At 43.7% G+C, this 24,838-nt stretch overlaps 2 protein-coding genes across 11 annotated transcripts in view; both read left to right on the top strand.

Annotated features, from left to right (window-relative positions):
* Positions 1 to 8,281, top strand: part of SLC35D2 (solute carrier family 35 member D2) — a 70,342-nt gene extending 62,061 nt beyond the window's left edge. For 4 of the 5 annotated variants that reach the window (XM_054502491.1, XM_054502492.2, XM_063649713.1 and 1 more), the window contains one exon: positions 424 to 1,055. In XM_054502491.1, coding sequence (XP_054358466.1) covers positions 424 to 523 — 100 coding nt within the window. In that variant the 3' untranslated portion in view covers positions 524 to 1,055. Of the gene's footprint in view, positions 1 to 423; positions 1,056 to 6,823 lie in introns of those variants that run through there. The other variant, XR_008504693.1, reaches the window with a different exon arrangement.
* Positions 8,282 to 19,420: 11,139 nt separating this feature from the next.
* HSD17B3 (hydroxysteroid 17-beta dehydrogenase 3) overlaps positions 19,421 to 24,838 on the top strand; it is a 69,317-nt gene continuing 63,899 nt past the window's right edge. The window contains exons 1-2 of one of the 6 annotated variants that reach the window (XM_054502495.1): positions 19,421 to 19,781; positions 23,258 to 23,304. In XM_054502495.1, coding sequence (XP_054358470.1) covers positions 19,628 to 19,781; positions 23,258 to 23,304 — 201 coding nt within the window. In that variant the 5' untranslated portion in view covers positions 19,421 to 19,627. The remainder of the gene's footprint in view (positions 19,782 to 23,257; positions 23,305 to 24,838) is intronic. The other 5 variants (XM_054502494.2, XM_054502497.2, XM_054502496.2 and 2 more) reach the window with 5 other exon arrangements.

Below are 24,838 nucleotides of genomic sequence, written 5' to 3'. Positions count from 1 at the left end.
TGTCTTCCTCACAGCAGGCCCCTGCGTTCTCTGCCCTCCTCCTAGTGGAGGGTGTTAACCTTTGTGCCCACTAGGCTCGGCATGCAGGGGGCGTGGACTAAGCCAGCTTTGAAAGGCATTTGGGGTCTCAGCAGTGGGATACTATTTAAGGCTAAGGGTATGTAGTTTATTCAGTAGAAACCAAGTGCTTATTTTCTCTCTGAGGTTCTGCATTAGATTTGATGACTCTTTTTCTGCCTCTAAAGGCTTGTAAATAAGAGGGGAAATTCTCATTAAGCAATCCACAAACTTGAGGAGAAACACAGATATTGGAATAATTCCCTCCGCATGAAGCAGGTGTATTGATGAAAACGCCAGCAACTGCTGCTGGAGCCCCTGTGAAATTCCCAGTCATTTATTTTCACTTTTTTTTTCTCCTTTCAGCATGGCAGGGGGCTTGAGATATTCCTTTTTAACACTGAGCAGCCAGTTAAAACCTAAACCTGTGGATGAAGAAAATATCTGTTTGGATTTGAAGAGCTAAAGAGTCTGCAGCAGGATTGGAGACTGACTTGTGACTGCGGGCTGGGGGGGCATTCCCAGTAGGAATGTGAAGCCAGAGGTTTCAGATTCGTGACATCCACCCCCTGGGCAAGTGAGAGCATCTGCAAAATGCAAAGAGAACTACCTCATATGCAGGATGAGCCAATGGCAGTCTCAAGAAATGTACTTGGGCCACACCTTACTGGTGGAAAGCAAATCTTTTCAAAATAAGCCACTGGTACTCAGTAGGTGGAGCCCCAGCTGCTCTTCTAGGGACCTACGGGGCCTTCGTGGCATCTCTGTGCTGTGTGCTGGGGAGGAGGTTGATGTAATGGTGAGTCTTTTCTGATCAGCACCTTGGCCATGATTCCCAAGGTCCCAGCCAAAGCAAAGGGCCAGCTGTTTCAGTTTAAACAGACATGTCTTTATTCTAATAAAATTAGTTAACTGCCAGTAAAGTTATTTGTTAGCTTTGATGAAAGCTATGTTGGTATCTTTTCCTAATCATCAAAGTAAATAAAAAATCATTTCTATGTATGCCTCATCGTGATATTATTGGAAGCAGAAAACAGTGTCCGTCATTCACAATGTAACAATGTGTCACCTTGAAGGGACAATTCCAAACTCCTTTATGACTCGAGGTTGGGGAAAGCTACAAAGTAACTCAATGGGAAAAAAAAAAATACTCAGGCTTTATCCTGTTAGCTATTTTTTTTTTTTTTTTTTGAGACAGAGTCTCACTCTATCCCCCAGGCTGGAGTGCAGTGGTGCAATCTCGGCTCACTGCAGCCTCTGCCACCCGGGTTCAAGTGATTCTCTTGCTTCAGCCTCCCGAGTAGCTGGGATTACAGGCATCTGCCACCACGCCCTGCTAATTTTTTTATTTTTAGTAGAGACGAGGTTTGGCCGTCATGTTGGCCAGGCTAGTCTTGAACTCCTGACCTCAGGTGATCTGCCCACCTTGGCCTCCTAAAGTGCTGGGATCACAGGCGTGAGCCACCGAGCCTGGCCAATCCTGTTAGCATTTAAGCGCTCACCTGTTTGTTTCTTCTCATCTCCCTCCAGGTTTGTTCAGGAGCTTTTACCACAGGTGCATTTCCTCACATGCTCACCTACCGCCAACCCCTGGTGTATGGGAAGGAAGCCCGAATGGATAGGGTGCCTTTTCCCTCCCTGTGTGGAAACGGGTGTCCCCACTGGAACTGGAGTGCGGGATAGAGCCATAGACTAACTAATCTTGTCTCTACCATTAAACTCGGGAGACCTTTCCCAAGTCACTTTGCCCGTCGTGGCCTCTAGTATTTTAATCTGTAAAATTCAACTAGATGTCTAAATCCTTGCAAGCTGCAACTTTCTGAGTTTCGAGAAGCTGAGCCAGATCTGGAGCAGGCCAGCACAGGAAGGAATCATTGTGTAGATTTTTATGTGGCTGGGTGCAGTGGCTCATGCCTGTAATCCCAACACTTTGGGAGGCTGAGGTGGGAAAATCGCTTGAGCCTAGGAGTTTGAGGCCAGCCTGGGTAACATGGCGAAACATCATCTCTACAAAAAAAATTAGCCAGGCATGGTGGCGCACACCTCTGATCCCAGCTACTGGGGAGGCTGAGGTGGGAGGATTGCTTGAGCCTGGGAGGTTGAGGCTGCAGTGAGCTGTGGTCATGCCACTGCACTCCAGCCTCAGTGACAGGGTGAGACCCTGTCTCAAAAAAAAACTTTTTTTTTAAATTGTGGTAAAATACACAACAGAATTTACCATCCTAACCATTTTTAAGTGTATCCAGTCCAGTAGGAGTAAGCATACTGATTGTGCAACCTACCTCCAGAACTTTTTCATCTTGCAGAACCGAAACTCTGTACCCATGAAACAAGAACTCCCCATTTCCCCATCCCTCCGGCCCCTGGTAACCCCCATTCTACTCTCTTTTGTGAGTTTGACTATTCAAGATACCTTATATAAGTAGAATCATGTAGTATTTGTGTTTTTGTGACAGGTTTATTCACTTAGCATCATATCACTGAGGTTCGTCCATGTTGTAGCATGCAGGGTGTCCTTCCTTATGTCTGAATGTGTGGTGTGGATTTGCCGCATTCTGTTTATCCAGTCATCTGCTGATGGACACTCGGCTTGCTTCCACCATCTGGCTATTATGAACAATGCTGCTATTAATATGGGTGTTCAAATATGTCTTCAAGACTCTGCTTTCAATTTTTTTAGATATATGCCTAGAAGTGGAATAGCTGGATCCTATGGTCTTTCTGTTTTTAATTTTTTGAGGACCTGCTATGCTGTTTTCTATAGTGGCTGCACCATTTTACATTCCCGCCATCAAGGGTTCCAATTTCTCCACAACCTCAATAACATTTGTTATTTTCTATTTTTACTAGTAGCTATCATAATGGATGTTTTAAAAAATAATTTATTTTTATTTTGTTTTTAGAGACGGGATCTCACTATGTTGCCCAGGATGGTCTGCAACTCCTGGGCACAACTGATACTCCTGCCTCAGCCTCTGAAGTAGCTGAGACTACAGGCTTACCTGCCTGGCTGTGTTTTGGTTTTGATTTGTATTTCCCTATTAATCGATTAGTGGTGTTGAGCATTTTTTCATGTACTTGTTGGCCATTTGTTTATCTTCTTAAATAAATGTCTATTCAAGTCCATTGCCCATTTCTTAATCAAGTTGTTTGTTTTATTGTTGTTGAGTTGTAGGAATTCTTTACTGTTTCAATATGCTTTTATATTTAATTTATTTTATTATTATTATTTTTGAGACAGAGTCTTACTCTGTCTCCCAGGCTGAAGTGCAGTTGCATGATCTCGGCTCACTGCAGTCTCCACCTTCCAGGCTTAAGCGATCCTCCCACCTCAGCCTCCCGAGGAGCTGGGACCACTACTAAAAAATTAGCCTGCCTAATTTTAAATAGTTTTTGCAGAGACGGACTCTTGCCCTGTCGCCCAGGCTGATCTCGAACTCCCAAGCTCAAGTGATCCTCCCACCTTGGCCTCCTAAAGTGTAGGAATTACAGGTGTGAGCCACTGTGCCCAGCCTTCAATGTGCTTTTAAGAGGCTTCTGGAGGGCTGGGCATGGCAACATGGCAAGATTCTGTGTCTACAAGCACAAAGAGTAAGATAAAATAATTAAAAGCCTTCTGGAGTGTAAACTTGGAGCTCCCAGACCTTTTTTTTTTGAGACAAGGTCTTGCTCTGTCTCCCAGGCTGGAGTGCAGTGGCATGATCTCGGCTCACTACAATCTCGAACTCCCAGGTTCAAGTGATTCTCGTGTCTCAACCTCTCAAGTAGCTGGGATCATAGGCATATGCCACCACGCCTGGCTAATTTTTTTTTTTTTTGTATTTTTAGTAGCGACTGGGTTTCATCAGTTGGCCAGGTTGGTCTCGAACTCCTGGCCTCAGGTGATCCACCCTCCTCGGCCTCCCAAAGTGCTGGAATTACAGGCTTGAGCAACTGTACCCGGCCATCCAAACTTTTGTTAACTACCTCCTGTTGCATCAACATACTTTTTGAATCCCAGAGACCAAAGATGCTAAGCAAAACAAACAAAAACTAATTTCTTCTTCCAATTTTTTTTTAATCTTTAATTTTTATTCTTGGAATTCTTAAAGATGTGTTTTAAGATTTTTACATCTGCTTCCATGTGTGGCCAGCAGAGGGCACCCTAAGAGCAGCCCAGCCGCCCTAGGCGCTGGGTTGAAAGTTGAAATGTTTGCTGTACAGCTAAAGAACTTGGGTTTAAGGGAGGAGGGAGGTTGAAGGAAGCTCCAATCAGGCTTTTGAACTAAGGCTAGTTGGGGGTGCTGGAGGTGGAGAAGTGATATGGAAAGGCTCTGCAAACCCCATCGAGGCTGAAGAAAAAATGTAGGTCCAGTGACCCGGGTCTCCAGATATAATTTTTCCTGGTAAAAACATTGTTAAAACCACTAGTGGACGGGACACAAACATTAGTTTACTTACCTTGATATTTTGCACACTTCTTGCCATGGTACTACAAATAACAGTTACACTATTTGTTAACTTGGACTATTTCCTGCTGTTTTAATACTTTTTTTTTTTTGAGAGGGAGTCTTGCTCTGTCTCCCAGGCTGGAATGCAGTGGTGGGATCTCGGCTCACTGCAAGCTCCGCCTCCCGGTTTCACACCATTCTCCTGCCTCAGCCTCCCCAGTAGCTGGGACTACAGGTGCCTGCCACTACGCCCGGCTAATTTTTTGTATTTTTAGTAGAGACGGGGTTTCACCGTGTTAGCCAGGATGGTCTCGATCTCCTGATCTCATGATCCACCCGCCTCGGCCTCCTAAAGTACTGGGATTACAGGCGTGAGCCACCACACCTGGCCTGTTTTAATACTTTATATATATTAAGTATATCTCAAGCATTGGAGTTTTTTCACAGCTGAGGTTGATTAAATAATAGGACCTAGTTTAGAGAAGAGTTAAATATATATTTTTTTGTGCCCTCAGGCACACACACAAAAAAGGCACCTCCAGGTTAAAGTCGTCACCAGGATAAGCCCTGAGGCTTTTGTCTGCAATTTGTGGTCCCTTCACCAGAAGTGGCATTGGTAACTTGGGGCCTCTTAGAAATGCAGAGTGTCAGGGTACATTCACTGAATCAGAACTTGCATTTATCCTAGGGGATTTGAAAAACACCAGCCACCCCAGGCTGTTGGTCCAGACCATCTTCCCCCCACTTTTTTTTTGAGATGGAGTCTTGCTCTGTCGCCCAGGCTGGAGTGCAGTGGCATGATCTCTGCCTCCCGGGTTCAAGGGATTCTCCTGCCTCAGCCTCCTGAGTAGCTGGGATTACAGGCGCGTGCCACCATGCCTAGCTAATTTTTGTATTTTTAGTAGAGATGGGGTTTCACCATGTTGGCCAGGCTGGTCTTGAACTCCTGACCTCAAATGATCCACCTGCCTCAGCCTCCCAAAGTGCTGAGATTACAGTTGTGAGCCACCGTGCCCGGCCTGGACCATCCTTTAAGTAGTAGGGATTCTTAACCTGGAGTTCATGGACAAGATTTAGTGAGCTGGTGCACACAGCTGGGGAAAGAATACATCCGGATTTTCCCTAACCTCTAACCAACATTTAGCATTTCTTTCCATTTGAATGTAGGAGAAACCACAGTAGTATTAGCTGTACCTGTAACTTTGTTACCAATAGAATTAAAGATATTTTCATATTGCATTATGGGTTTCACAGAAAAACCATTTATACCCTACTTGTCATTTACTAGTTGTTAGACTCTCCATTAGTTCTTGTTATTTAATATGTTCATAAAGAGGCATATTTTTAGTACATCACATTAAAAATAGTGTATATCTGGTTTTTGGTAATTGGTTTCCTTTATAATTCTATGTGTTTAATTTTGTGCATTTAAAAATATATTCAAAGAAGGAGGCTGTGACTAGACTGCCATTGTGGTCCATGGCATAAAAGAAAAATAAGGATCTAGCCAGGTGCAGTGGCTCACACCTGTAATCCCAGCACTTTGGGAGGCCGAGGCGAGTGGATCACAAGGTCAGGAGTTGGAGACCATCCTGGCTAACATGGTGAAACCCTGTCTCTACTAAAAATACAAAAAATTAGCTGGGCGTGGTGGCAGGCACCTGTAGTCCCAGCTACTCGGGAGGCTGAGGCAGGAGAATGGGGTGAACCTGCAAGGCGGAGCTTGCAGTGAGCTGAGATTGCGCCATTGCACTCCAGCCTGGGCAACAGAGCGAGACTCTGTCTCAAATAAAACAAAAAAAAAAAGTCTGTGAAGGCCAGGAGCAGTAGCTCATATCTGTAATCCTAGCATTTTGGAAGGCCAAGGCAGGCGGATGGATTGCTTGAACCCAGGAGTTTGAGACCAGCCTGGGCAACATAGTGAGACCCCCATCTCTACCATAAAGTACAAACATTAGCCAGGCCTCGTGGCGCATGCCTGTAGTCCTACCTACTTAGGAGGCTGAGGTGGGAGGATAACTTGACCTTGGGAGGTTGAGGCTGCAGTGAGCCATGATTGCACCACTGCACTTCAGCCTGGGTGACAAAGTAAGACCCTGTCTTTAAAAAAAAAGTCTATGAAAAGGTCAGATGGCAGCATGAGGAGTCCTGTGGACTCCTTCTGCGAAACAAGCAAAGCTGGCAAAAACTATAAAAAGACAAGTAATTAGTCTCCAGACATTATAAGGGCAAATGAGGAAACATTGATTCAGGTAAACCTACTAACACTTGGTAAGAATGATAGGCAGCTGTGGCATTTGAGAATTGACCCCACCCCTCTCTTTTCCTTCTACCAGCTCGACTTGGTGGAAGCTGTGCCTCAGGTGTGCATAGCCAAAAAGGGGTCATTCTCTTCTTGGTTCCTGGGGAACTGGATCCAACTGGGAGGAGAAGACCACCTGAATTTCTCATCCCATCTAAGTTGAAGATGCTATTTTTTAAAATTTTAATTTGTAATTTTAAGTTCTGGGATACATGTGCAGGATGTGCAGGTTTGTTACATAGGTAAATGTGTGCCCTGGTGGTTTGCTGCACCTATCAACCTATCACCTAGGTATTAAGCCCCACATGCATTAGCTATTTATCCTGATGCTCCCCCTCCCCCCACCCCCCGACAGGCCCCAGTGTGTGTTTCTCCCCTCCCTGTGTCCATGTATTCTCATTGTTCAGCTCCCACTTATAAGTGAAAACATTCTGTGTTTGGTTTTCTGTTCCTGTGTTAGTTTGCTGAGGATAATGGCTTCTAGCTCCATCCATGTCCCTGCAATGGACATGATCTCGTTCCTTTTGATGGCTGCATAGTATTCCGTGGTGTGTATGCACCATGTTTTCTTTATCCAGTCTATCATAGATGGGCATTTGGGTTGATTCCGTGTTTTTGCTATTGTGAATAGTGCTGCAGTGAACATACACATGCTTGTATCTTTATTGTTAAACATCATTTTTTTTAAAAGACAGGGTCTGGCTCTGTTGCCCAGGCAGGAGTACAGTGGCATTATCTCAGCTCACTGCAACCACTGCCTCCCAGGCTCAAGTGATCTGCCCTCCTCAGCCTCCTAAGTAGCTGAGACCACAGGGACACACCATTACACCTGGCTAATTTTTGTATTTTTAGTAGAGATGGGATCTTTCTATGTTGCCTAGGCTGGCCTCAAGTGATCCTCCTGCCTTGGCCTCCCAAAGTGCTGGGATTACAGGTGTGAACTACCATGCCCAGCCAGAGATGCTCAATTCCTGGTGAGTGCAGTTGAGAGGCTAGGGCCCTCTCTACCAAGCCCCAATCCATTAGATGCAGGCTCTACCTCAAGTACAGCAGGCCACAAATACTGGGGTCCCCATTACCCTTGCCCCAGCTCACTTGGAAGGCTGTTCCACATGGGGGGGAGATGATCTGACAAGACCAGAGGCCACTACCCTGTCCAGCACCCAGAGGAGTGGCTCAGAGAGGCTGCCCAGGGAAGACACAGCCTGTGCAGTAAAGAATTTAATCTTGCCCAAAAAGATGTCTGGTCTTTGCCCCAAGCTTCTTGGAATATCATGCCAAAGAGGAGTGTGTTTGTCTGAGGACCTTGGGTTACATTAGATAGTCTAACAATGTGATTTCAGATGGGGGCTGGCTACACCAGAAAGACCAACAGTGTGGTTTAGGGTGAAGGCTTTGGGTGATACCTGGGGAGTTTGGAGACAGACATCAGCCATGTGGGCAATCAGTGAAGTTTATGTAATGGAGCCCTAATAAAAACTCTGAACACTGAGGCTTGATTGAGTTTCCTGGGTTGGCAATACTCCGTGCATATTGTCACACATTGTTGCTGGAAAGGTAATGATGTGTCTTGATTCTGTGAGAGAAGACAATGGAAGCTCTACATTTGGCACTTCCCCACACACTGTCCAATCCAATGCTTTTCTTGGCTTATTTTAATCTGTATTCTTTCCTCATAATAAACGGTAACCACAAGTATAACAGCTTTCTGTGAGGTCTATGAGTCCTACCAAATGATCAAAACTGAGGCTGTTTTTGAGAACTCCTCAAACTTGCAGCTAGTATCAGAAGTGAGGGTAGTCCCATGGGGGCTGTGTGCCCTTAAACATTGCAGTTGTCCAAATTAACACAAAGTCCTTGAGAAAAAGAGCTCCAGGGCACTCCTTAAAGGAACTGACTTTATTTGAAGCAGAATGTGGGGAAAATGCATGTCTAAGAGACTCTTGAAGATGACGCCTCTCTTAATTAAGAACAACAAGCTAAATCATAGACCAACTGGTTCACCAGGGAGAACCAGGAAAGAGACAGCAAAGAAGAGCTCTCGTGGAGTCAGAACAGACCTCAAAGACTGGCCTCAATAACTACCCCTGCCAGAATTTAATTGGATCAGACTGCTGGGCAATTTATGCCCCAGGGCACTATCAAAAACAATAGAGCAATCAACTGGTAATTGGGGCCTGATGGACCTGGGTAATACCAAGTCAAGCAGACAGCTTAAAATATAAATCAGGGAAAGAGGCAAAGAGAACCCCGTTAAACCCAGTGTCACTGCAGGGAGACAGTGTGCAATCAAGCCTCAGCCTCCAAGGAGTGACACCAAGGGGAAAATGGACTTTACTAAAATATTCTAGTGTGTAGCCAAGTCACAAAATAAACAAAACAACAAAACCAAGCTTCAGGGAGAAGGGAGGGGAATCAGTATCCAGAGTTCCTGCAATATATTACCTAAAATGTCCAGATTCAGCAAAAAAGTATAAGACATTCAGAGAAACATGAAAGTGTGACCCATAAAAGCAGACAACAGAAACAGCGTATAAGAGGGACCAGGTATATTTAACAGATAAAGACTTCATTATAAATAAGTTCAAAGAACCAAAGTACACATGATTAAATAAGTGAAGGAAGGTATGAAGACAATGTTTCATCAAACAGGGAAATCAAAAAGTGAAAGTATTAAAAAAGAACCAAATAGATATTCTGGAATCGAAAAGTAAAAACCAAAATCAAGCGTTTATTCGGGGGCTTAACAGTAAATTTGAACCTACAGAAGAAAGAATCTGTAAATTTGAAGAGCGATCAATAGAGATTATTCAATTTAAAGATCGGAGAAAATAGAATGAAGAAAAATGAAAAGAAAGCAATCAACATTTGCATAATTGGAGGGGCAGAAGGAGAAGAAAATGAGAAAAGAGTTAAAAAAATTGAATAATGGGTAAAAACTTCCTAAATCTGTTGAGAAACATGAATTCACACATCCAAGAAACTCAACAAACTCCACAGACAAATGCAAAGAGATCCACATCCAGACATTGATGTAAAAATACTAAAAGCCAAATACACAAGGAAAATCTTGGGAACAGCAAGAGAGAAACTACTCATCACTCACAAAGGAACCCCAATAAGATTAACAGCAGACTTCTTCTTCTTCTTTTTTTTTTTTTGAGACAAGTCTCGCTCTGTCACCCAGGCTGGAGTGCAGTGGTGCAATCTCTGCTCACTGCAACCTCCGCCTCCCAGGTTCACGCCATTCTCCTGCCTCAGCCTCCCAAGTAGCTGGGACTACAGGCGCCCGCCACCATGCCCGGCTAATTTTTTGTATTTTTAGTAGAGACGGGGTTTCACTGTGTTAGCCAGGATGGTCTCGATCTCCTGACCTCGTGATCCACCTGCCTCGGCCTCCCAAAGTGGTAGGATTACAGGCGTTAAGCCACAGTGCCCGGCCTAACAGCTGACTTCTCATCAGAAGCAGTGGAGTCCAGAAGGCAGTGGAATAACATTCAAAGTACTGAAAAGAAAGTCCATGAAAAAGAATAGAGTGTTTTATTGGCATGACATTCAGTCTAACTGACTTCATTATGCATATTTAGTGATATGGTTTGGCTGTGTCCCCACCCAAATCTCATCTTGAATTATAGCTCCTATAATTCGCACGTGTCATGGGAGGGACCTGGTGGGAAGTAATTGAATCATGGGGGTAGGTCTTTCTCGTGCTGTTCTCATGATAGTGAATAAGTCTCACAAGATGTGATGGTTTTATAAAGCAGAGATCCCCCTGCACGCGCTCTCTTGCCTGCCGCCATGTAAGATGTGACTTTGCTCCTCCTTTGCCTTCTGCCACGATTGTGAGGCCTCCCCAGCCATGTGGAACTGTGAGTCAATTAAACTTCTTTCCTTTATAAATTACCCAGTCTTGGGTATGTCTTTATTAGCAGCATGAGAACAGACTAATACACTTAGGAATACTGCTGTATCTGGCATGCCCTCATATAGAAGAGTAGACAAAGAGTTACATAAGGAACACAGTCATATTCATCTCCTCCCTCTACCCCAGGATCTGAGAAAACCCTGTTATTAACCCAGTGATATCAATAAAGTTCTAGAAACCTTGTTCTAAACATAAATATTCCTCTTATATATTTTAGTTTTAGTGATGAGGTTTATAAGCTCTGGTAACTGTATGCATTTGGAAGCAAAATGGCTCACAAAGGTCTGATCGGCACTGTTCGGTAAAACTTTCTGCACTGAGGGATGTGTTTAAATCTGTGCTGTTCAATACATGTGGTTATTGACCTCCTGGAATGGCTAGTGCAACTGAAGAGCTGAATTTTAAATTAAATGAAATCAAATTAAACTTTAAATAACCACATATGGCCAGTGGTTAGTGATTTGGATAACACAGCTCTGGCAGCTCCAAAACCTCTTTCTTTTCCCCTGGTTATCTTTCTCGAGTAAACTATGTAGCTTACTTTGTGTGGTGAGCTTTAGTTTAATAAACATTTTCAATATAGGTAAGAATAAATTACCCTGAAAAAGAATAGAAAGAAACATTAGTAAGCACTTGCTAAAAAAGCTTGTTGCTATTTGGCTTTTCACTGATTCTGGGACAGAAAGACACTGTGATTCCTGAAGTGGAGTTTATGCCCATAAAGCTGGCTCTAAAAACTCTAAATTGAGTAGAACAAGGCCTGGTACACGGTGCGTACAGAAAGATCCTTGTTGAATGAATGAATAGACCATATAATCAAAGGGCTTCAGGATGTTGTTTTTCTTCCATGAATTTCTCTTAACGTAAAATGTAAATGAAGGCGAAGTTCTCTCTTCTTAAGTAAACTAAACTTGGAACATTCATGAGAGTTTATTTGACAGGGTGTGGTTCCCTGCTGTCTTCTTCTTTGTCCTTCCACATGCTCACCCCTGGCATGAGAGAGCCTGCATATTAGCAAGATAGAGTTGGGTTTCTGTGTAGGATGTTTACGAACGGGGACTTCGTAGGATAGGGACAGCTAGCAATGGTGAGCTGCACGGAGGCCAACCAGGCCTTGAAAGGTAGTTGGATGGGAACAAGAAGCGAGTATTTACCCAATATTCTAGACTCCCAGGGTGTTCTTGATCAGCTGGTAGAAGGACCCTTTTTATTGATGGGCTGAGACTGCACACCATTTCTGCCATTGCTAGCCACTCACAATTATAGAAATGCTTGCTCCTCCAGGTTTTGTTAAATGTGATCACATCTGCAATAGCAATACTGTTAATGACAACTACTATTTACCGAGTACCCATTCTGTGAGATCCAAAAGTAGGAACCAATCCCTTAGTGCTCTCCTCCAGGGGGTTTCCCACTCTTTCAACCCCAGCACCCCCTGGTTAGTGCTCCCTCAGGCCAACACTTTGAAAAAACTTTCAAAACATAAAATTGTACTTGTGCACAATCTGTATTTTGTATTTGCCAAAACTGTGTGATTCCCAATTAGAATTTCTGGTTGACATGAGATAGCTGATGTTACTAACCAGCTGACTGGAGTTAATTCTAGCCAAAAGCACGGAAAGCTGATGACTGTCTTAATCCTTACAGCTTTGTGATAGAAAAGTCTTCTGAAAATTTGACTTTTGGGGGATACTGCAAATGACTTGAGGATGGCCATTCTTGTTTTCAGGAACTCTCTAGTGATTTGGGAACCTTAGTTCACAACAATTCTTCTAGACTGAGTTGTTCTTGCATTTTCATCTCAAACTTGGGGTACTGGCTTGAAGAGCAGGGTGGATGGGGTCACCTTGCGAGTTGAATAAGATCATCCAGTCCTTGTGCATTTTATCAAGGAAACCAACCAAGGAAGCTGCTGACATCGGGATGGCTGGACTTTCTAAAGGTGCCTTATTCTCCTGTTGTGATGGTGGAGGTGGGCAGAAGTTGTGTGATGACAGCCTCTGGAATCAGATGGCCTGGGGCCACATCCTAGCTCTGCCAGTTTTAAAAAACAGCTTGATCGAGGTATTATTTAAATATCTTAAAGACCAGCAATTGTAAGTGTACAGTTTAATGATTTGGGGGTTAATTTATAGAGCTGTGCAACCATCACCCCAATACAGTTTTAGAACATTTCCACGACCCCCAAAAGATTCCCCTTCCCCTGGGAAGCTGTGTACAGAGTGTATCTCAGAAAGCCTCTGCTGTTTAATCTACACCACGGAGGCACAGAGGAGAGTCTCAGCTCCATTGCAACGTCATGAGCACTGCACGCGAGCCTGATGCTCTATTTACTAGCTTATGTGTATGTAGTATTTTACTCATTCAATTGACATTTCTAATAACGTATGAGGTTAAACATTCCACACATTTGCATACTAGTTGTATTTATTCATTTAATTTTCTGCCCATGTCTTTTTTTCTTTTTTGAGATGGGATCTCACTCTGTCGCCTGGCTGGAGTGCAGTGGTGCGATCTCGGCTCACTGCAACCTCTGCCTCCCGTGTTCAAGCGATTCTCCTGCCTCAGCCTCCCGAGTAGTACAGGTGTCCGCCACTATGCCCGGCTAATCTTTTGTATTTTTATTAGAGATGGGGTTTCACCATGTTGGCCAGGCTGGTCTTGAACTCCTGACCTCATGATTCGCCTGCCTCGGCCTCCCAAAGTACTGGGATTACAGGCGTGAGCCACTGCGCCTGGCCAATTTTCTGCTCATGTCTGTTACTTCAAGATGTTCTTTGACCTTTGAGTTGCTCCCTTATGTCCTGCATCTCAGGCCTTGTTTGGACCCATATCAAGCTTGGTTTACTGACTTTATGTGTTTTCTCAGTGCTACCAGCTTTTCCATATTTGTTCTTGCCTCTGCTCCTCCTAGCTTTACTGTAATGTTGTGGAGAGGGTACTCAGTGAACTTGGTTATTGCGTTCTGTTCACTGTCTCCTCACCCGCTTCAATCCCAGCCCCACTGCCCCACCAAGTACATGCACACTGCACTTAACTAAGTTAATTCACCTCCTTAATCTGAAGCCTCAGACCTTTCATCCACGGGCCCTTGGAGGGCTGCAGATGTGTTTTATTTTGTCTATGCCGTGTTAACATGGTTTTGGAGTTTGTTGCTTTATATTCCAGTTGTTATTTTCATAATATTTTTTATAAAAATGGAGAAATGTCATATTAGAAACGATTTTTTTATCACTTAAAAAAAATCACAATTTGCCAACTAGGCCACAGTTCCACAGGACAGCTGGAGCTGGGTGGAGTGGACAGTTTCTGTTTCATGTTCTCCACGTTCCCTGTTCTCTACGTCCCACGAGTGGAGGCTCAGGGTCAGTCTCTATCCTTCAGGGTGTTTGTAGTGTCATTTCCTAAAGTAGAGTTGAGAGGAAAACAAGAAAATAAAAGCTAAATCAAGAGAGACAAGATTTCAAAGACAATGAAAGAGAGTGCATTTGTCTGTGGAAGTGAACATCATACCTGCTCTGTGTCTGTAGGGAAAAGTGTAGCACAAGGCCAGGCACGGTGGCTCACGCCTGTAATCCCAGCACCTTGGGAGGCCGAGGTGGCGGATCATGAGGTCAGGAGTTTGAGACCAGCCTGGCCAACATGGTGAAACCCCGTCTCTACTAAAAATACAAAAATTAGCCAGGCGCGATGACGGGCACCTGTAATCGCAGCTACTCAGGAGGCTGAGGCAAGAGAATTGCCTGAACCCGGGAGGCAGAAGTTGCAGTGAGCCGAGATCACGCCACTGCACTCCAGCCTGGGTGACAGAGCAAGACTCTGTCTTGAAAAGAAAAAAAAAAAGTACAGCACAAAGTCCCTGCCCTGTTTCATGGACTTATATCACCTGCCTTCCACCACTGTGAGCATCTCAGTTTATGATCCCTGTTTCAGAGACCCAGTTCTCAAACTGTTTTTCTCTGCCTAGCAACTATGCAGAGTTGCTAGATGTATGGTAATAATTTTTTTTTCTGGTTACTATTTATTGAGTTTTGAAAATCATGTATTTAGAAGTTTTACATTGGTATTAATGTTATTGCTATAATAATATCAGTCATTCAGTTGCATTTCTCAAGTGGAGCAGAAAACAACAGCAAACATATGCTGGGGAAATAACATGTCTCCACGTTGAAGAATTTAATTTTTAAATGCTCCCATGTACTCTGTGTCAGGTCGGGCTGCTATAGCAAAATACCACAGACCGAGTGGTTTAAATGGCAGAATTTTTGTTCTCACAGTTGTGGAGGCTGAGAAGTCCAAGATCAAGGTGGTGGCCCGCTTGGTTCCTGGTGAGGGCTCTCTTGCCGGCTTATAGACAGTGGTCTGCTGGTCTGCTTGCTGTGCCCTCATGTGGTGGAGCGAGAGAGGGAGATCTCTTGTGTCTCTTCTTTTTTTTTTTTTTAAGATGGAGTCTTGTTCTGTCACCCATGCTGGGAGAGCAGTGGTGCGATCTCGGCTCAGTGCAACCTCCGCCTCCTGGGTTCAAGCAATTCTCATGCCTCAGCCTCCCGAGTAGCTGGGATTACAAGCGGGCACCACCATGCCTGGCTTATTTTTGTATTTTTAGTAGAGACGGGGTTTCACCATGTTGGCCAGGCTCCTCTAGAACTCCTGACCTCAGGTGATCCACCCACCCTGGCCTCCCGAAGTGCTGGGATTACAGGTGTGAGCCACCGCACCCAGCCTTGTGTCTCTTCATTTAAGGGCATTAATCTTACCATGAAGGCCCCACCCTCATGATCTCATCACCCCCAAAATGCTCTGTCTCCAAATATCATCACACTGGGGGTTAGGCCTTCAATACATGAATTTTGGCTGCGGCCAGGGGGTAGGGGATACAAGTCATAGCATCTTGCAAATAGAAAAATACACATTTATTTAAAAGCTTTGCTGAATTCAGTCAGATATTGGTATGTAATTTCTCAATCTATTACATGGGGTTGGATATAGTTTTTGATGCTGAAAAGTAAAAGTGGGGAAATCTTGGTCTATGACCAAGCACACAAATGAATTGCTGCTTACGATTCTGGTAATGGAAGTCTAAATTATCCACCATCCAAAGAATAACTGCAGGATAAAATTTGTTTGAAGTTTCCAGATAGTTTACATGCAATAAATTGCACAGAGCTTAAAAGTATACAGTCCAGTGAGTTTTGATTAAGGCATGCCCTTCCGAACACATTGCTTATCAAAATATAGAACATCTTAATCAACCAGAAAAGTTCCCTATGATCCTTCCAGCCAATCCCTTCACCTCTACCAGGCAACCAGTGTTCTGATTTTATTAAAAAAGATTCTATTAAAAAAGATTATGTTTACCTGTTCTTTAACTTCCTATAAATAACATCCTATAGTATGTACATGTAGAAGGCAGTTTCTATAATGGATCTCAATGATCCCCGCCCACTATGTTCACTCCCTTGTGTGATCTTTTCCCTTTGAATATGGAGTGGATCTAGGAACTTGCTTCTAATGCACAGAATGCAGCTAAAGTGATGGAATGGCCCTTCTGAGATCAGATTACAAGAGTGTGGCTTCTGCCATCTCTCTCTGTCTCTCTGATTCTTCTCACTGGCTAGATCTGATGAAGTAAGCTGCTCTTGGGAGCTGCCCTGTGAGGAGGCCCACAGAGCAAGGAACAAAGGAGGAGCAACCAGATCCTGCAACAAACAAGTGACTGGGCTGCTGTTTCCCCAGGTGAGCCTGGAGATGACGGCCACCTGGCTGGACTTTATTGCCGCCTGTGAAAGACCTTGAGCCAGAGGATCCAGCTGATCCATGCCTGGATTCCTGACCCACAGAAATCATGAGATAATAAATGGCATTGTTTAGGCGACTAAGTTTTGGGTTAATTTGTTATACAGAATAGATAACTAACGCAGTACTTTTCTGTGACTTCTTTTGCTTGACAAAATATGATTTATCCATGTTTTTGTGGGTAGAAGAAGAGATATTCTCAAAGAGCTTATTAAAAGCATAAAACCTATTAAGATAGTCAAAAATTTCAGTATAAGAGAAAGCAGCAATACAGAGAAGTAAATTGAGCACTGAAGCCACATAAGCCCTGCATTTGCCGGATGGGGTGATGGGGAGCTTCAGTGGTGATGGTATGGGACAGAAATGAAGGTCAGGAAGAGTCTAATAGATGAACATTCCATAAGGCCGGGGTCCCAAAAGATTTCTACATCCTCAGGGTAACCGTGGTCCAGAAGAAACATGCTCCTGGACTACAAGGAAATGCACCTTGGCACTGAGCAGAGGAGGTGGTGGTGGGTGGAGATGGCCAGAGAACCGTCCTATGGGTTTATCAACACAGGCCTGGGTGGGGTGTCATGGCAGACCAAATTCACTTCACCTGCATGGTTTAAAAAACTATGAATTTAGCCATGAATTTAATTTTCCAAATTGGAAGTTCCTCTAGGTATCTGGTAGAAGCAAAATCACCTCCTCTACGGAGGAATACAGCTTCATCAGAAAACCTCACAGAGAAATTTCCAAGCAAAATGGGATGTGCACAGGTGAAAATTATCAAGCACGCAAGGAAACAGGGCACCATGAGTGAGACTTACCAGAGAAAGGAGACAGAAACAGAAAGGCTGATGTAGGTACTGGAATAGTTAAAGCCAGATCATAAGACAATTATGCTGAGGTAAAGAAAGTCAAAATTAAAAATATCTGCATGGAGCAGAAAACCATAAGAAGAAAAGCCTCAGTTTTGCAAAAAAGAAAAGGAACTTTCAGAAATGAAGTTAAGGTCATTAAAATAAAAACCACAATGGGCTGATTTAACAATGATCAGACACACCTGAAGGGATAATCAATGACCATGAAGGACAGAGCGAGCAGCTCGAATTTCTGACTAATAGATTCCTGAAACCATCTCTAAATACAGAGAAGGGAAAGACCAAAAACCACATAGAAAAACGGGCAGGAGAGAGAAAATTCACAAAGAAAACAGTGAAAATAGCCCCTAGGCTTATGAAAAATCTCTCCAACCTGGCTGATAAGATAATTTAAACTTAAAACAACATTGGATGCTACTTCTTACCTACTGGGTGGCAAAAGTCCCAAAGCTTGACAACATGCTTTACTGCTAAGGCAGTGGGAAAACCAACACGCTCACGCGTTGTTGGCGTGAACGCAAAATGAAGGCAAATCTGACAATATCTAGCATAAAGACGTATGAATCTATGTTCTGGCCAGCAATTCTGCTTCTAGGGTGAGCGCAAGGCTGTTGATTGCAGCACAGAGTGAGCTGAGAGTGAGCACAGGCAGAAATGAGAGAAGGCCAAGGACTGATCCTGTGGCCTCTACATGGATGACTTCAGCATCCTGGCTGCCCTTGCTTCAGTTGTCACACCCACCCTCCATCCCACCCCTAGAAGGACATCTTCCTTCAGCATCCAGTGGCCTTTTAAAAGCATAATTAAGAGTACAGAACTCTGTTTCCTAAATCTGTGCAATGGCTTCTGGTTGCTCTGAAAGTCCACACTCACCAGTAGGGCATGGCTCCTCCCTCCTGCTCTGGCCTTTTCCTCCCTTGCTCTCTGTGGCCAGTCCCTCTGCTGTGTTGTCCTAGTTGTTGTTTTTTTTTTTTTTTTGAGATGGAGTCTCGCTCTGTTGCCCAGACTGGAGTGCAGTGGCACAATCTCAGCTCACTGCAACTTCCGCCTCCTGGGTTCAAGCGATTCTTCTGCCTCAGCCTCCCAAGTAGCTAAGATTACAGGCGTGCTCCACCACACCCAGCTAATTATTGTATTTTTAGTAAGTCTCAATCTCCTGACCTCGTGATCCTCCTGCCTCAGCCTTCCAAAGTGCTGGGATTACAGGTGTGAGCCACCACGCCCGGCCTGTCCTAGTTCTTATTCCTCAAATACATGAATTTTTCTCACCTGGGGCATTGTACTAGCTGTTCCATTAGCCTGGAGGGGGAAACTCATCTTTGTGGAGCTGGCTCCTTTTCATTCAAATTTCAACTAAAAATACCACCTCTTCATGGACTTCCTTCCTGAACACCCTCTTTGAAGCATTCCCTGAATAGCTACTCAAACACGTCATTCAATAGTGCTTTTTCATAGCACTGATGTTATCTTTTTTTTTTTTTTTTGAGACAGAATCTCACTCTGTCACCCAGGCTGGAGTGCAATGGCGTGATCTTGGCTCACTGCAACCTCCGCTTCCCAAATTCAAGTGATTCAACCTCAGCCTCCCAAGTAGCTGGGATTACAGGGGCACACCACCAGGCCTGGCTAATTTTTGTATTTTAAGTAGAGATGAGGTTTCACCATGTTGGCCAGGCTGGTCTTGAACTCTTGACTTCATGTGACCCGCCTGCCTCGGCTTCCCAAAATGTTGGGATTATGGGCGTGAGCCACCGCCCAGTCTGATGTTATCTTATTTATCTGCTCATCATCTGTCCCCACTACCAGAATCTAAGCTCCAAACTAGAGAGACCCTGTGCGGTCACTATTATCTTCCTAATGCCTTCAAGAGGGGACTCTACCTGGCAGGCAGTCAATACATAGTGCTAAATATATGAATAATTGCCTTGGGTTCTGCATCCTTTTTAAGTTTCCCAAATTCAGGGAGAGAACCGTGGGCTGCCATTTGATATTTGTCCAGGCTTTGTTTTTTTCCCTTCATGTCCACCTTTTACTTTTTCACCAGCTCCTCCACAGTAACAAAAGCCTTATTCAAAGGCCTGTGAATCAGAGGATTATGTAAAGAAGTTACTTTAATCTAGATACCCCTGACTTGATGGAACACATCCAGTGACTCCTGGAAGAAGATCTGGAGGTCTCCAGAGCAGCGCGGTCCCAGGAGGCACGCACAGAGGGCCACGGCCAGGGCTGAAACAGTCTGTTCAGTGCAGCCATGGGGGACGTCCTGGAACAGTTCTTCATCCTCACAGGGCTGCTGGTGTGCCTGGCCTGCCTGGCGAAGTGCATGAGATTCTCCAGATGTATTTTACTGAACTACTGGAAAGTTTTGCCAAAGCCTTTCTTGCGGTCAATGGGACAGTGGGCAGGTAAGGGAGCGTTTCATCTCATGTTTTTTTGCTGATGTTGTTCCTGCTTATTACTATTATTATTATTTTTGAGACAGACACTTGCTCTGTCACCTAGGCTGGAGTGCAATGGCGTGATCTCGGCTCACTGCAACCTCCGCTTCCCAGGTTTAAGCAATTCTCCTGCCTCAGCCTCCCAAGTAGCTGGGATTATAGGCGCCTGTCACCACACCTGGCTAATGGTTTTTTTTTTCTTTTTTTGAGACAGAGTCTCACTCTGTTGCCCGGGCTGGAGTGCAGTAGTGCGATCTCTGCTCACTGCAACCTCTGCCTCCTGGGTTCAAGCAATTCTCCTGCCTCAGCCTCCCAAGTAGCTGGGATTGCAGGTGCACACTACTACGGCTGGCTAATTTTTTGTATTTTAGTAGAGACAGGGTTCCGCCATGTTGGCCAGGCTGGTCTCGAACTCCTGACCTCATGATTTGCCCACTTTGGCCTCTCAACGTGCTGAGATTACAGGCGTGAGCCACTGCACCCGGCCAACATTTTGTATTTTCAGTAGAAACAGGGTTTCACCCTGTTGGCCAGGCTGGTCTCAAACTCTTGACCTCGTGATTCACCCGCCTCAGCCTCCCCAACTGCTGGGATGACAGGCGTGAGCCACCGCACCCAGCCCCTGCTTATTATTATTTATGTCTCAAAAGGGATATTGCATTTTTTCTTTTTGAGAGCAAAGAAGTAATTCCTTTGGGTAATTTTAACTGGGGGGATTAGAAAGTGTGAGTGAAATTAGAATGGTCTGCAACACAAGCTGTAGGGCATTAGGGGAACACTAGGGCAGAAGGCTACCCAGCCCTTGCTAAGCACTTATCCTCTCAACCCCATTAGATGAGTTTTCTTCTTTTGGGAGTTTCCTGCTGATACAAATAATAAATAATGCAGAAATTTCTGCATCCTCATCTCCAGATTTACAAAAAGCCCAGGGTGCTTTCACTTTACTAAAAGGTGTTTCCAAATTTTGAAATCTAAATAATTTTAACTCACTGTATTAAAAAAAGGATCCAAGTGTTTTTAAGAAATGAAGGTGTTACGAAATCAAGGCAACACATATCTCTATGGAGCCATGTTTTCAGGATGGTATGGAACGGAATCTGGGTCTGGCTGGTGTCAGTTAAATGCTGCCTCCCCATGGGATTTATCTACTGGAACGCCCATGCAGAACTTCAGCGCTATGACTGAGATTAAGGTGAAGAGCATGAGGCCATGGTTTCAGCATCTCCTTGAATATTTGAAATGCTAAGGTCTTTGCAGGGCCTTATATTTCAAATTTGGACACACACACACACACACACACACACACACACAAAGAATCCAATGACAAAAATGATTAAGTGACTTTAGAGATATTATCTAGGCAAAATAGGAAAGATTCTAATATCCTTATAGGGCTGCCAGATAAAATACAGGATACCCAGTTAAATTTAAATTTCAGAAAAAAAGGAACACTTTTAAAGTATAATTCACATATGGCATGAGACATATATTAAACAATTCATAATTTACCTTGATTTCAAATTTAAGTGGGCATTCTGTATCCTTATTTACTAAACCTGGCAACCTTAAAAACTTAGCGATGGAAATTTAAAAAATTACCATGTGAGAAATTGTTTGGGATGACAAATGGATTTTTGACTGCTGCTTCTTACATTTGCTGTGTGCGTGTGTGTGTGTGTGTGTGTGTGTGTCCTCTTGGGGTATTATGCTGTCAGGAGTGAACTTGCTTGAACTTGCTCAGCAGCTTGACCTGCGTGTTCTGGATTTAAATACCCCACTCCACACAGATTCAGATGCCCATGTGTGGGTGGATGTAGCACTCTGCACAGCTGTTGTCGTTTGTGTAGGGAAAGCCCTTCTAAGAACCTACATTCTAAAAGAAGTTCAAATGGGGCCAGAGACTAAGAGCATTTGGTGACTCAAAGGAAAAACATGATCTTAACCTGTTTTTATGAGTCGAGATGGATAGAGTTACCTCTAGCAGGAGTAAAATATGTTTGGGCAGAGGCAGATATCAGGGAGATAATATATTTCAAGTAGGGGACAAAAAAGAAACCCAAGAACTAGAGGCTAAGTTTTTAATTCCTCAGATAGAGTACCCTGAGCTCTGTGCTGGATTTCCTAATTCTTTTCTTAGTGTATATTCATAGACTCAGGGCCCCAAAGTCAGACAGCCTGGGTTCAAATCCTTGTGTCATCATTTTTAGCAGTGTGACCTTAATCAAGTTACGAACTTTTTCCCCTTGGCTTCCTCATTTATAAACTAAGGATAATGATGGTCCCTGCATTTTAGGTTTGTTTTGAACATTAAATGAGATGATGCATCTAAAACACTAGAAGCAGTACATGGCAAGAAGTGTGTGACTGTTATCCGTCGTTATTATTGATGGTATCATCTTGCCTGTAGTGCAGGCCCTGTATTGGGTGAATTGAAGATTCCCCACAGGGAGGGGAAGGTAAGGCCCAAGATGCCCTGAGCATAGTTCCCCCACCCAGAGCTGCAGACGGTATGCATGGAGCCTCTTAGAAGTTCCTAAATGAACAGACACATCATTAGTAATTATTAAAGCCAGAGGGCTTGTACAGCTTGGTCCGTGAGGCTTGTACAGCTTGGCCTGCACTCACTCTCAAGTGAGCTAAATGTACCTTTTGTTCACACTTTTTGAAAGCATGCCCTTTAATTGTTGTTGCAAGGGTAAATTGTAAGTTTTACGATATACCGAATTGTAGTGAATTTTGAAATTGTGACGTTCTCACGAATGAGGCGTATACTAGAGCTCAATCATTAAATATGTCTGTAATGTTGATATGAAAGGACTAGCAGACCTATTTGATTGTTGTATATTAACAGATAGTTCTATTGAGTACAAATTCTTCAGGTTTCTTCATTTCACTGCATTTTCTTTTTGCATTTTGGTATTTTCCTCTTTGCTAAATTCCCTACCTTCCATAGGCCTTTAATTGCTGCTGTGGGGTGGGGATGAGAAGTGGGCAGAGCTCCACTTTTAGGAGGAACCTTGAAATGTCCTTACAATGACAGATAGGTGCCTGGGCAGAGAGATAATGGGGAACACTGCCTGCCCTTGTGGGGTGAAGGCTCACAATATCTGCAACCTCATGGGGCCTGCAGGAAATGTTCCCTGGCTGCGGATCTGTTTCATTTTGGAACATGTTTTCTACAGTCTCGCCAATCCCTCCAAAACACCAACCAACCAACCAACCAACCAACCAACCAACCAACCAACCAACGAACCCACAAACCAAACAATCCTTTCACCTGAATGTTTAGTGAGGGGCTTCAAGGGCGTGGGCTGGAGAGCAAAGGGATGAGCCTTTGGAGTACTGACTGTCCTGGAGACTAGGCTTGCGAGAAAACGTGGCCAGTGAGAAAGAGAAGTTTAAAGATGAATTCTGTCCTTTAAAAGCATTCTTGCTTTTCACAGTGATCACTGGAGCAGGCGATGGAATTGGGAAAGCGTACTCATTCGAGGTAAGCTATCTTCCTGGGGACTTTCTCCTCCCTTGTATTGAACAATCACAGTCCTGAGACATCCACCCCAACACTAGATTTTTGAATATAAAAGCAGTATGCATTCATTTAAAGGAGAAAATATACTCTATGGAAAAGCAAACAAAAATAATAATCTCACTCCCTGGACCTCTTTTTTTAAACACAATGATACTCAAAGGTGACAGTACCTTGCCTTAGGGATTGTTTTGGGAAATTGTGGGGCATTGGTATTTTCTAGTGTAATTGTGCCATATGAGCTTATATACTTAAATCTAATTTTTTCAAAACATTATAAACTACTTTCCTTTTATTTATTATTTACATTAAGCTAGGGCATATATTGATTTTTTAAAAGTCACTTGCTTAGGCAAAACATATAATCAGTGACTTTCATTTCAAGGACATTAATGGCATTATAACATATTCTATAAAAAGAAGGTCTAATAGAACTGAGAGTCACTAGAATACAATTAGTATTTTTGAGTATTTGCTTTCAGGCTTATTTCTCTGTAGATAGATAAATAGATTGATAATTATACTTTAAAAAATGCATTTATAACATATGTGGTTTTATATGCTATTATTATTATAAATTTCACATTTTTATTAATGAAACATTGTTTCCTGGAATTCCTGTGTATTTTATTTCTTCCTTATGCCTATTACACTGATGTCTAGAACCATGTCAAATACAATAGAAGAATAAAAAGAATTCTAGAAACTGTAAGAGGAAGGCTGTTTAAAAATCAATAACACCAGCTGGGCACGGTGGCTCACTCCTGTAATCCCAGCACTTTGGGAGGCCGAGGCGAGGCAGGTGGATCACCTGAGGTCAGGAGTTCGAGACCAGCCTGGCCAACATGGTGAAACTCCGTCTCTACTTAAAATACAAAAATTAGGTGGGTGTGGTGGCGGGTGCCTGTAATCCCAGCTACTTGGGAGGCTGAGGCAGGAGAATTGCTTGAACACAGGAGGTGGAGGTTGCAGTGAGCCGAGATTGTGCCATTGCACTCCAGCCTGGGGGACAAGAGCGAGACTTCGTCTGAAAAAAAAACAAACCAAAAATAAACAAAAAAACTCCTTGTGGCCTGGTGTGGTGGCTCACGCCTGTAATCTCAACACTTTGGGAGGCCAAGGTGGGCAGATCATGAGGTCAGGAGTTCCAGACCAGCCTGACCAACATAGTGAAACCCCGTCTCTACTAAAAATACAAAAATTAGCCGGGCGTGGTGGCACTCACCTGTAATCCCAGCTACTCAGGAGGCTGAGGCAGGAGAATCGCTTGAACCCAGGAGGTGAAGGTTGCAGTGGGCCGAGATTGCGCCACTGCATACCAGCCTGGCGACAGAGCGAGACACCATCTCAAAAAAAAAAAAAAAAAAAAGCTCCTTGTGTCTGACCCCCATCCCCATCCTTCATCTGCGGCTGATGATTTTTTGACACTGACCCTTCTATCTCAACACTGTTTATTTTTAACATAAGGAATTCTTTGCTTTTATTCTAATTCATGTAT

This window comes from Pongo pygmaeus, chromosome 13 (genome assembly GCF_028885625.2).
Source record: "Pongo pygmaeus isolate AG05252 chromosome 13, NHGRI_mPonPyg2-v2.0_pri, whole genome shotgun sequence".
In the NCBI taxonomy this organism is placed as follows: Eukaryota; Metazoa; Chordata; class Mammalia; order Primates; family Hominidae; genus Pongo; species Pongo pygmaeus.
This window is presented reverse-complemented; position numbering and strand designations above follow the sequence as displayed.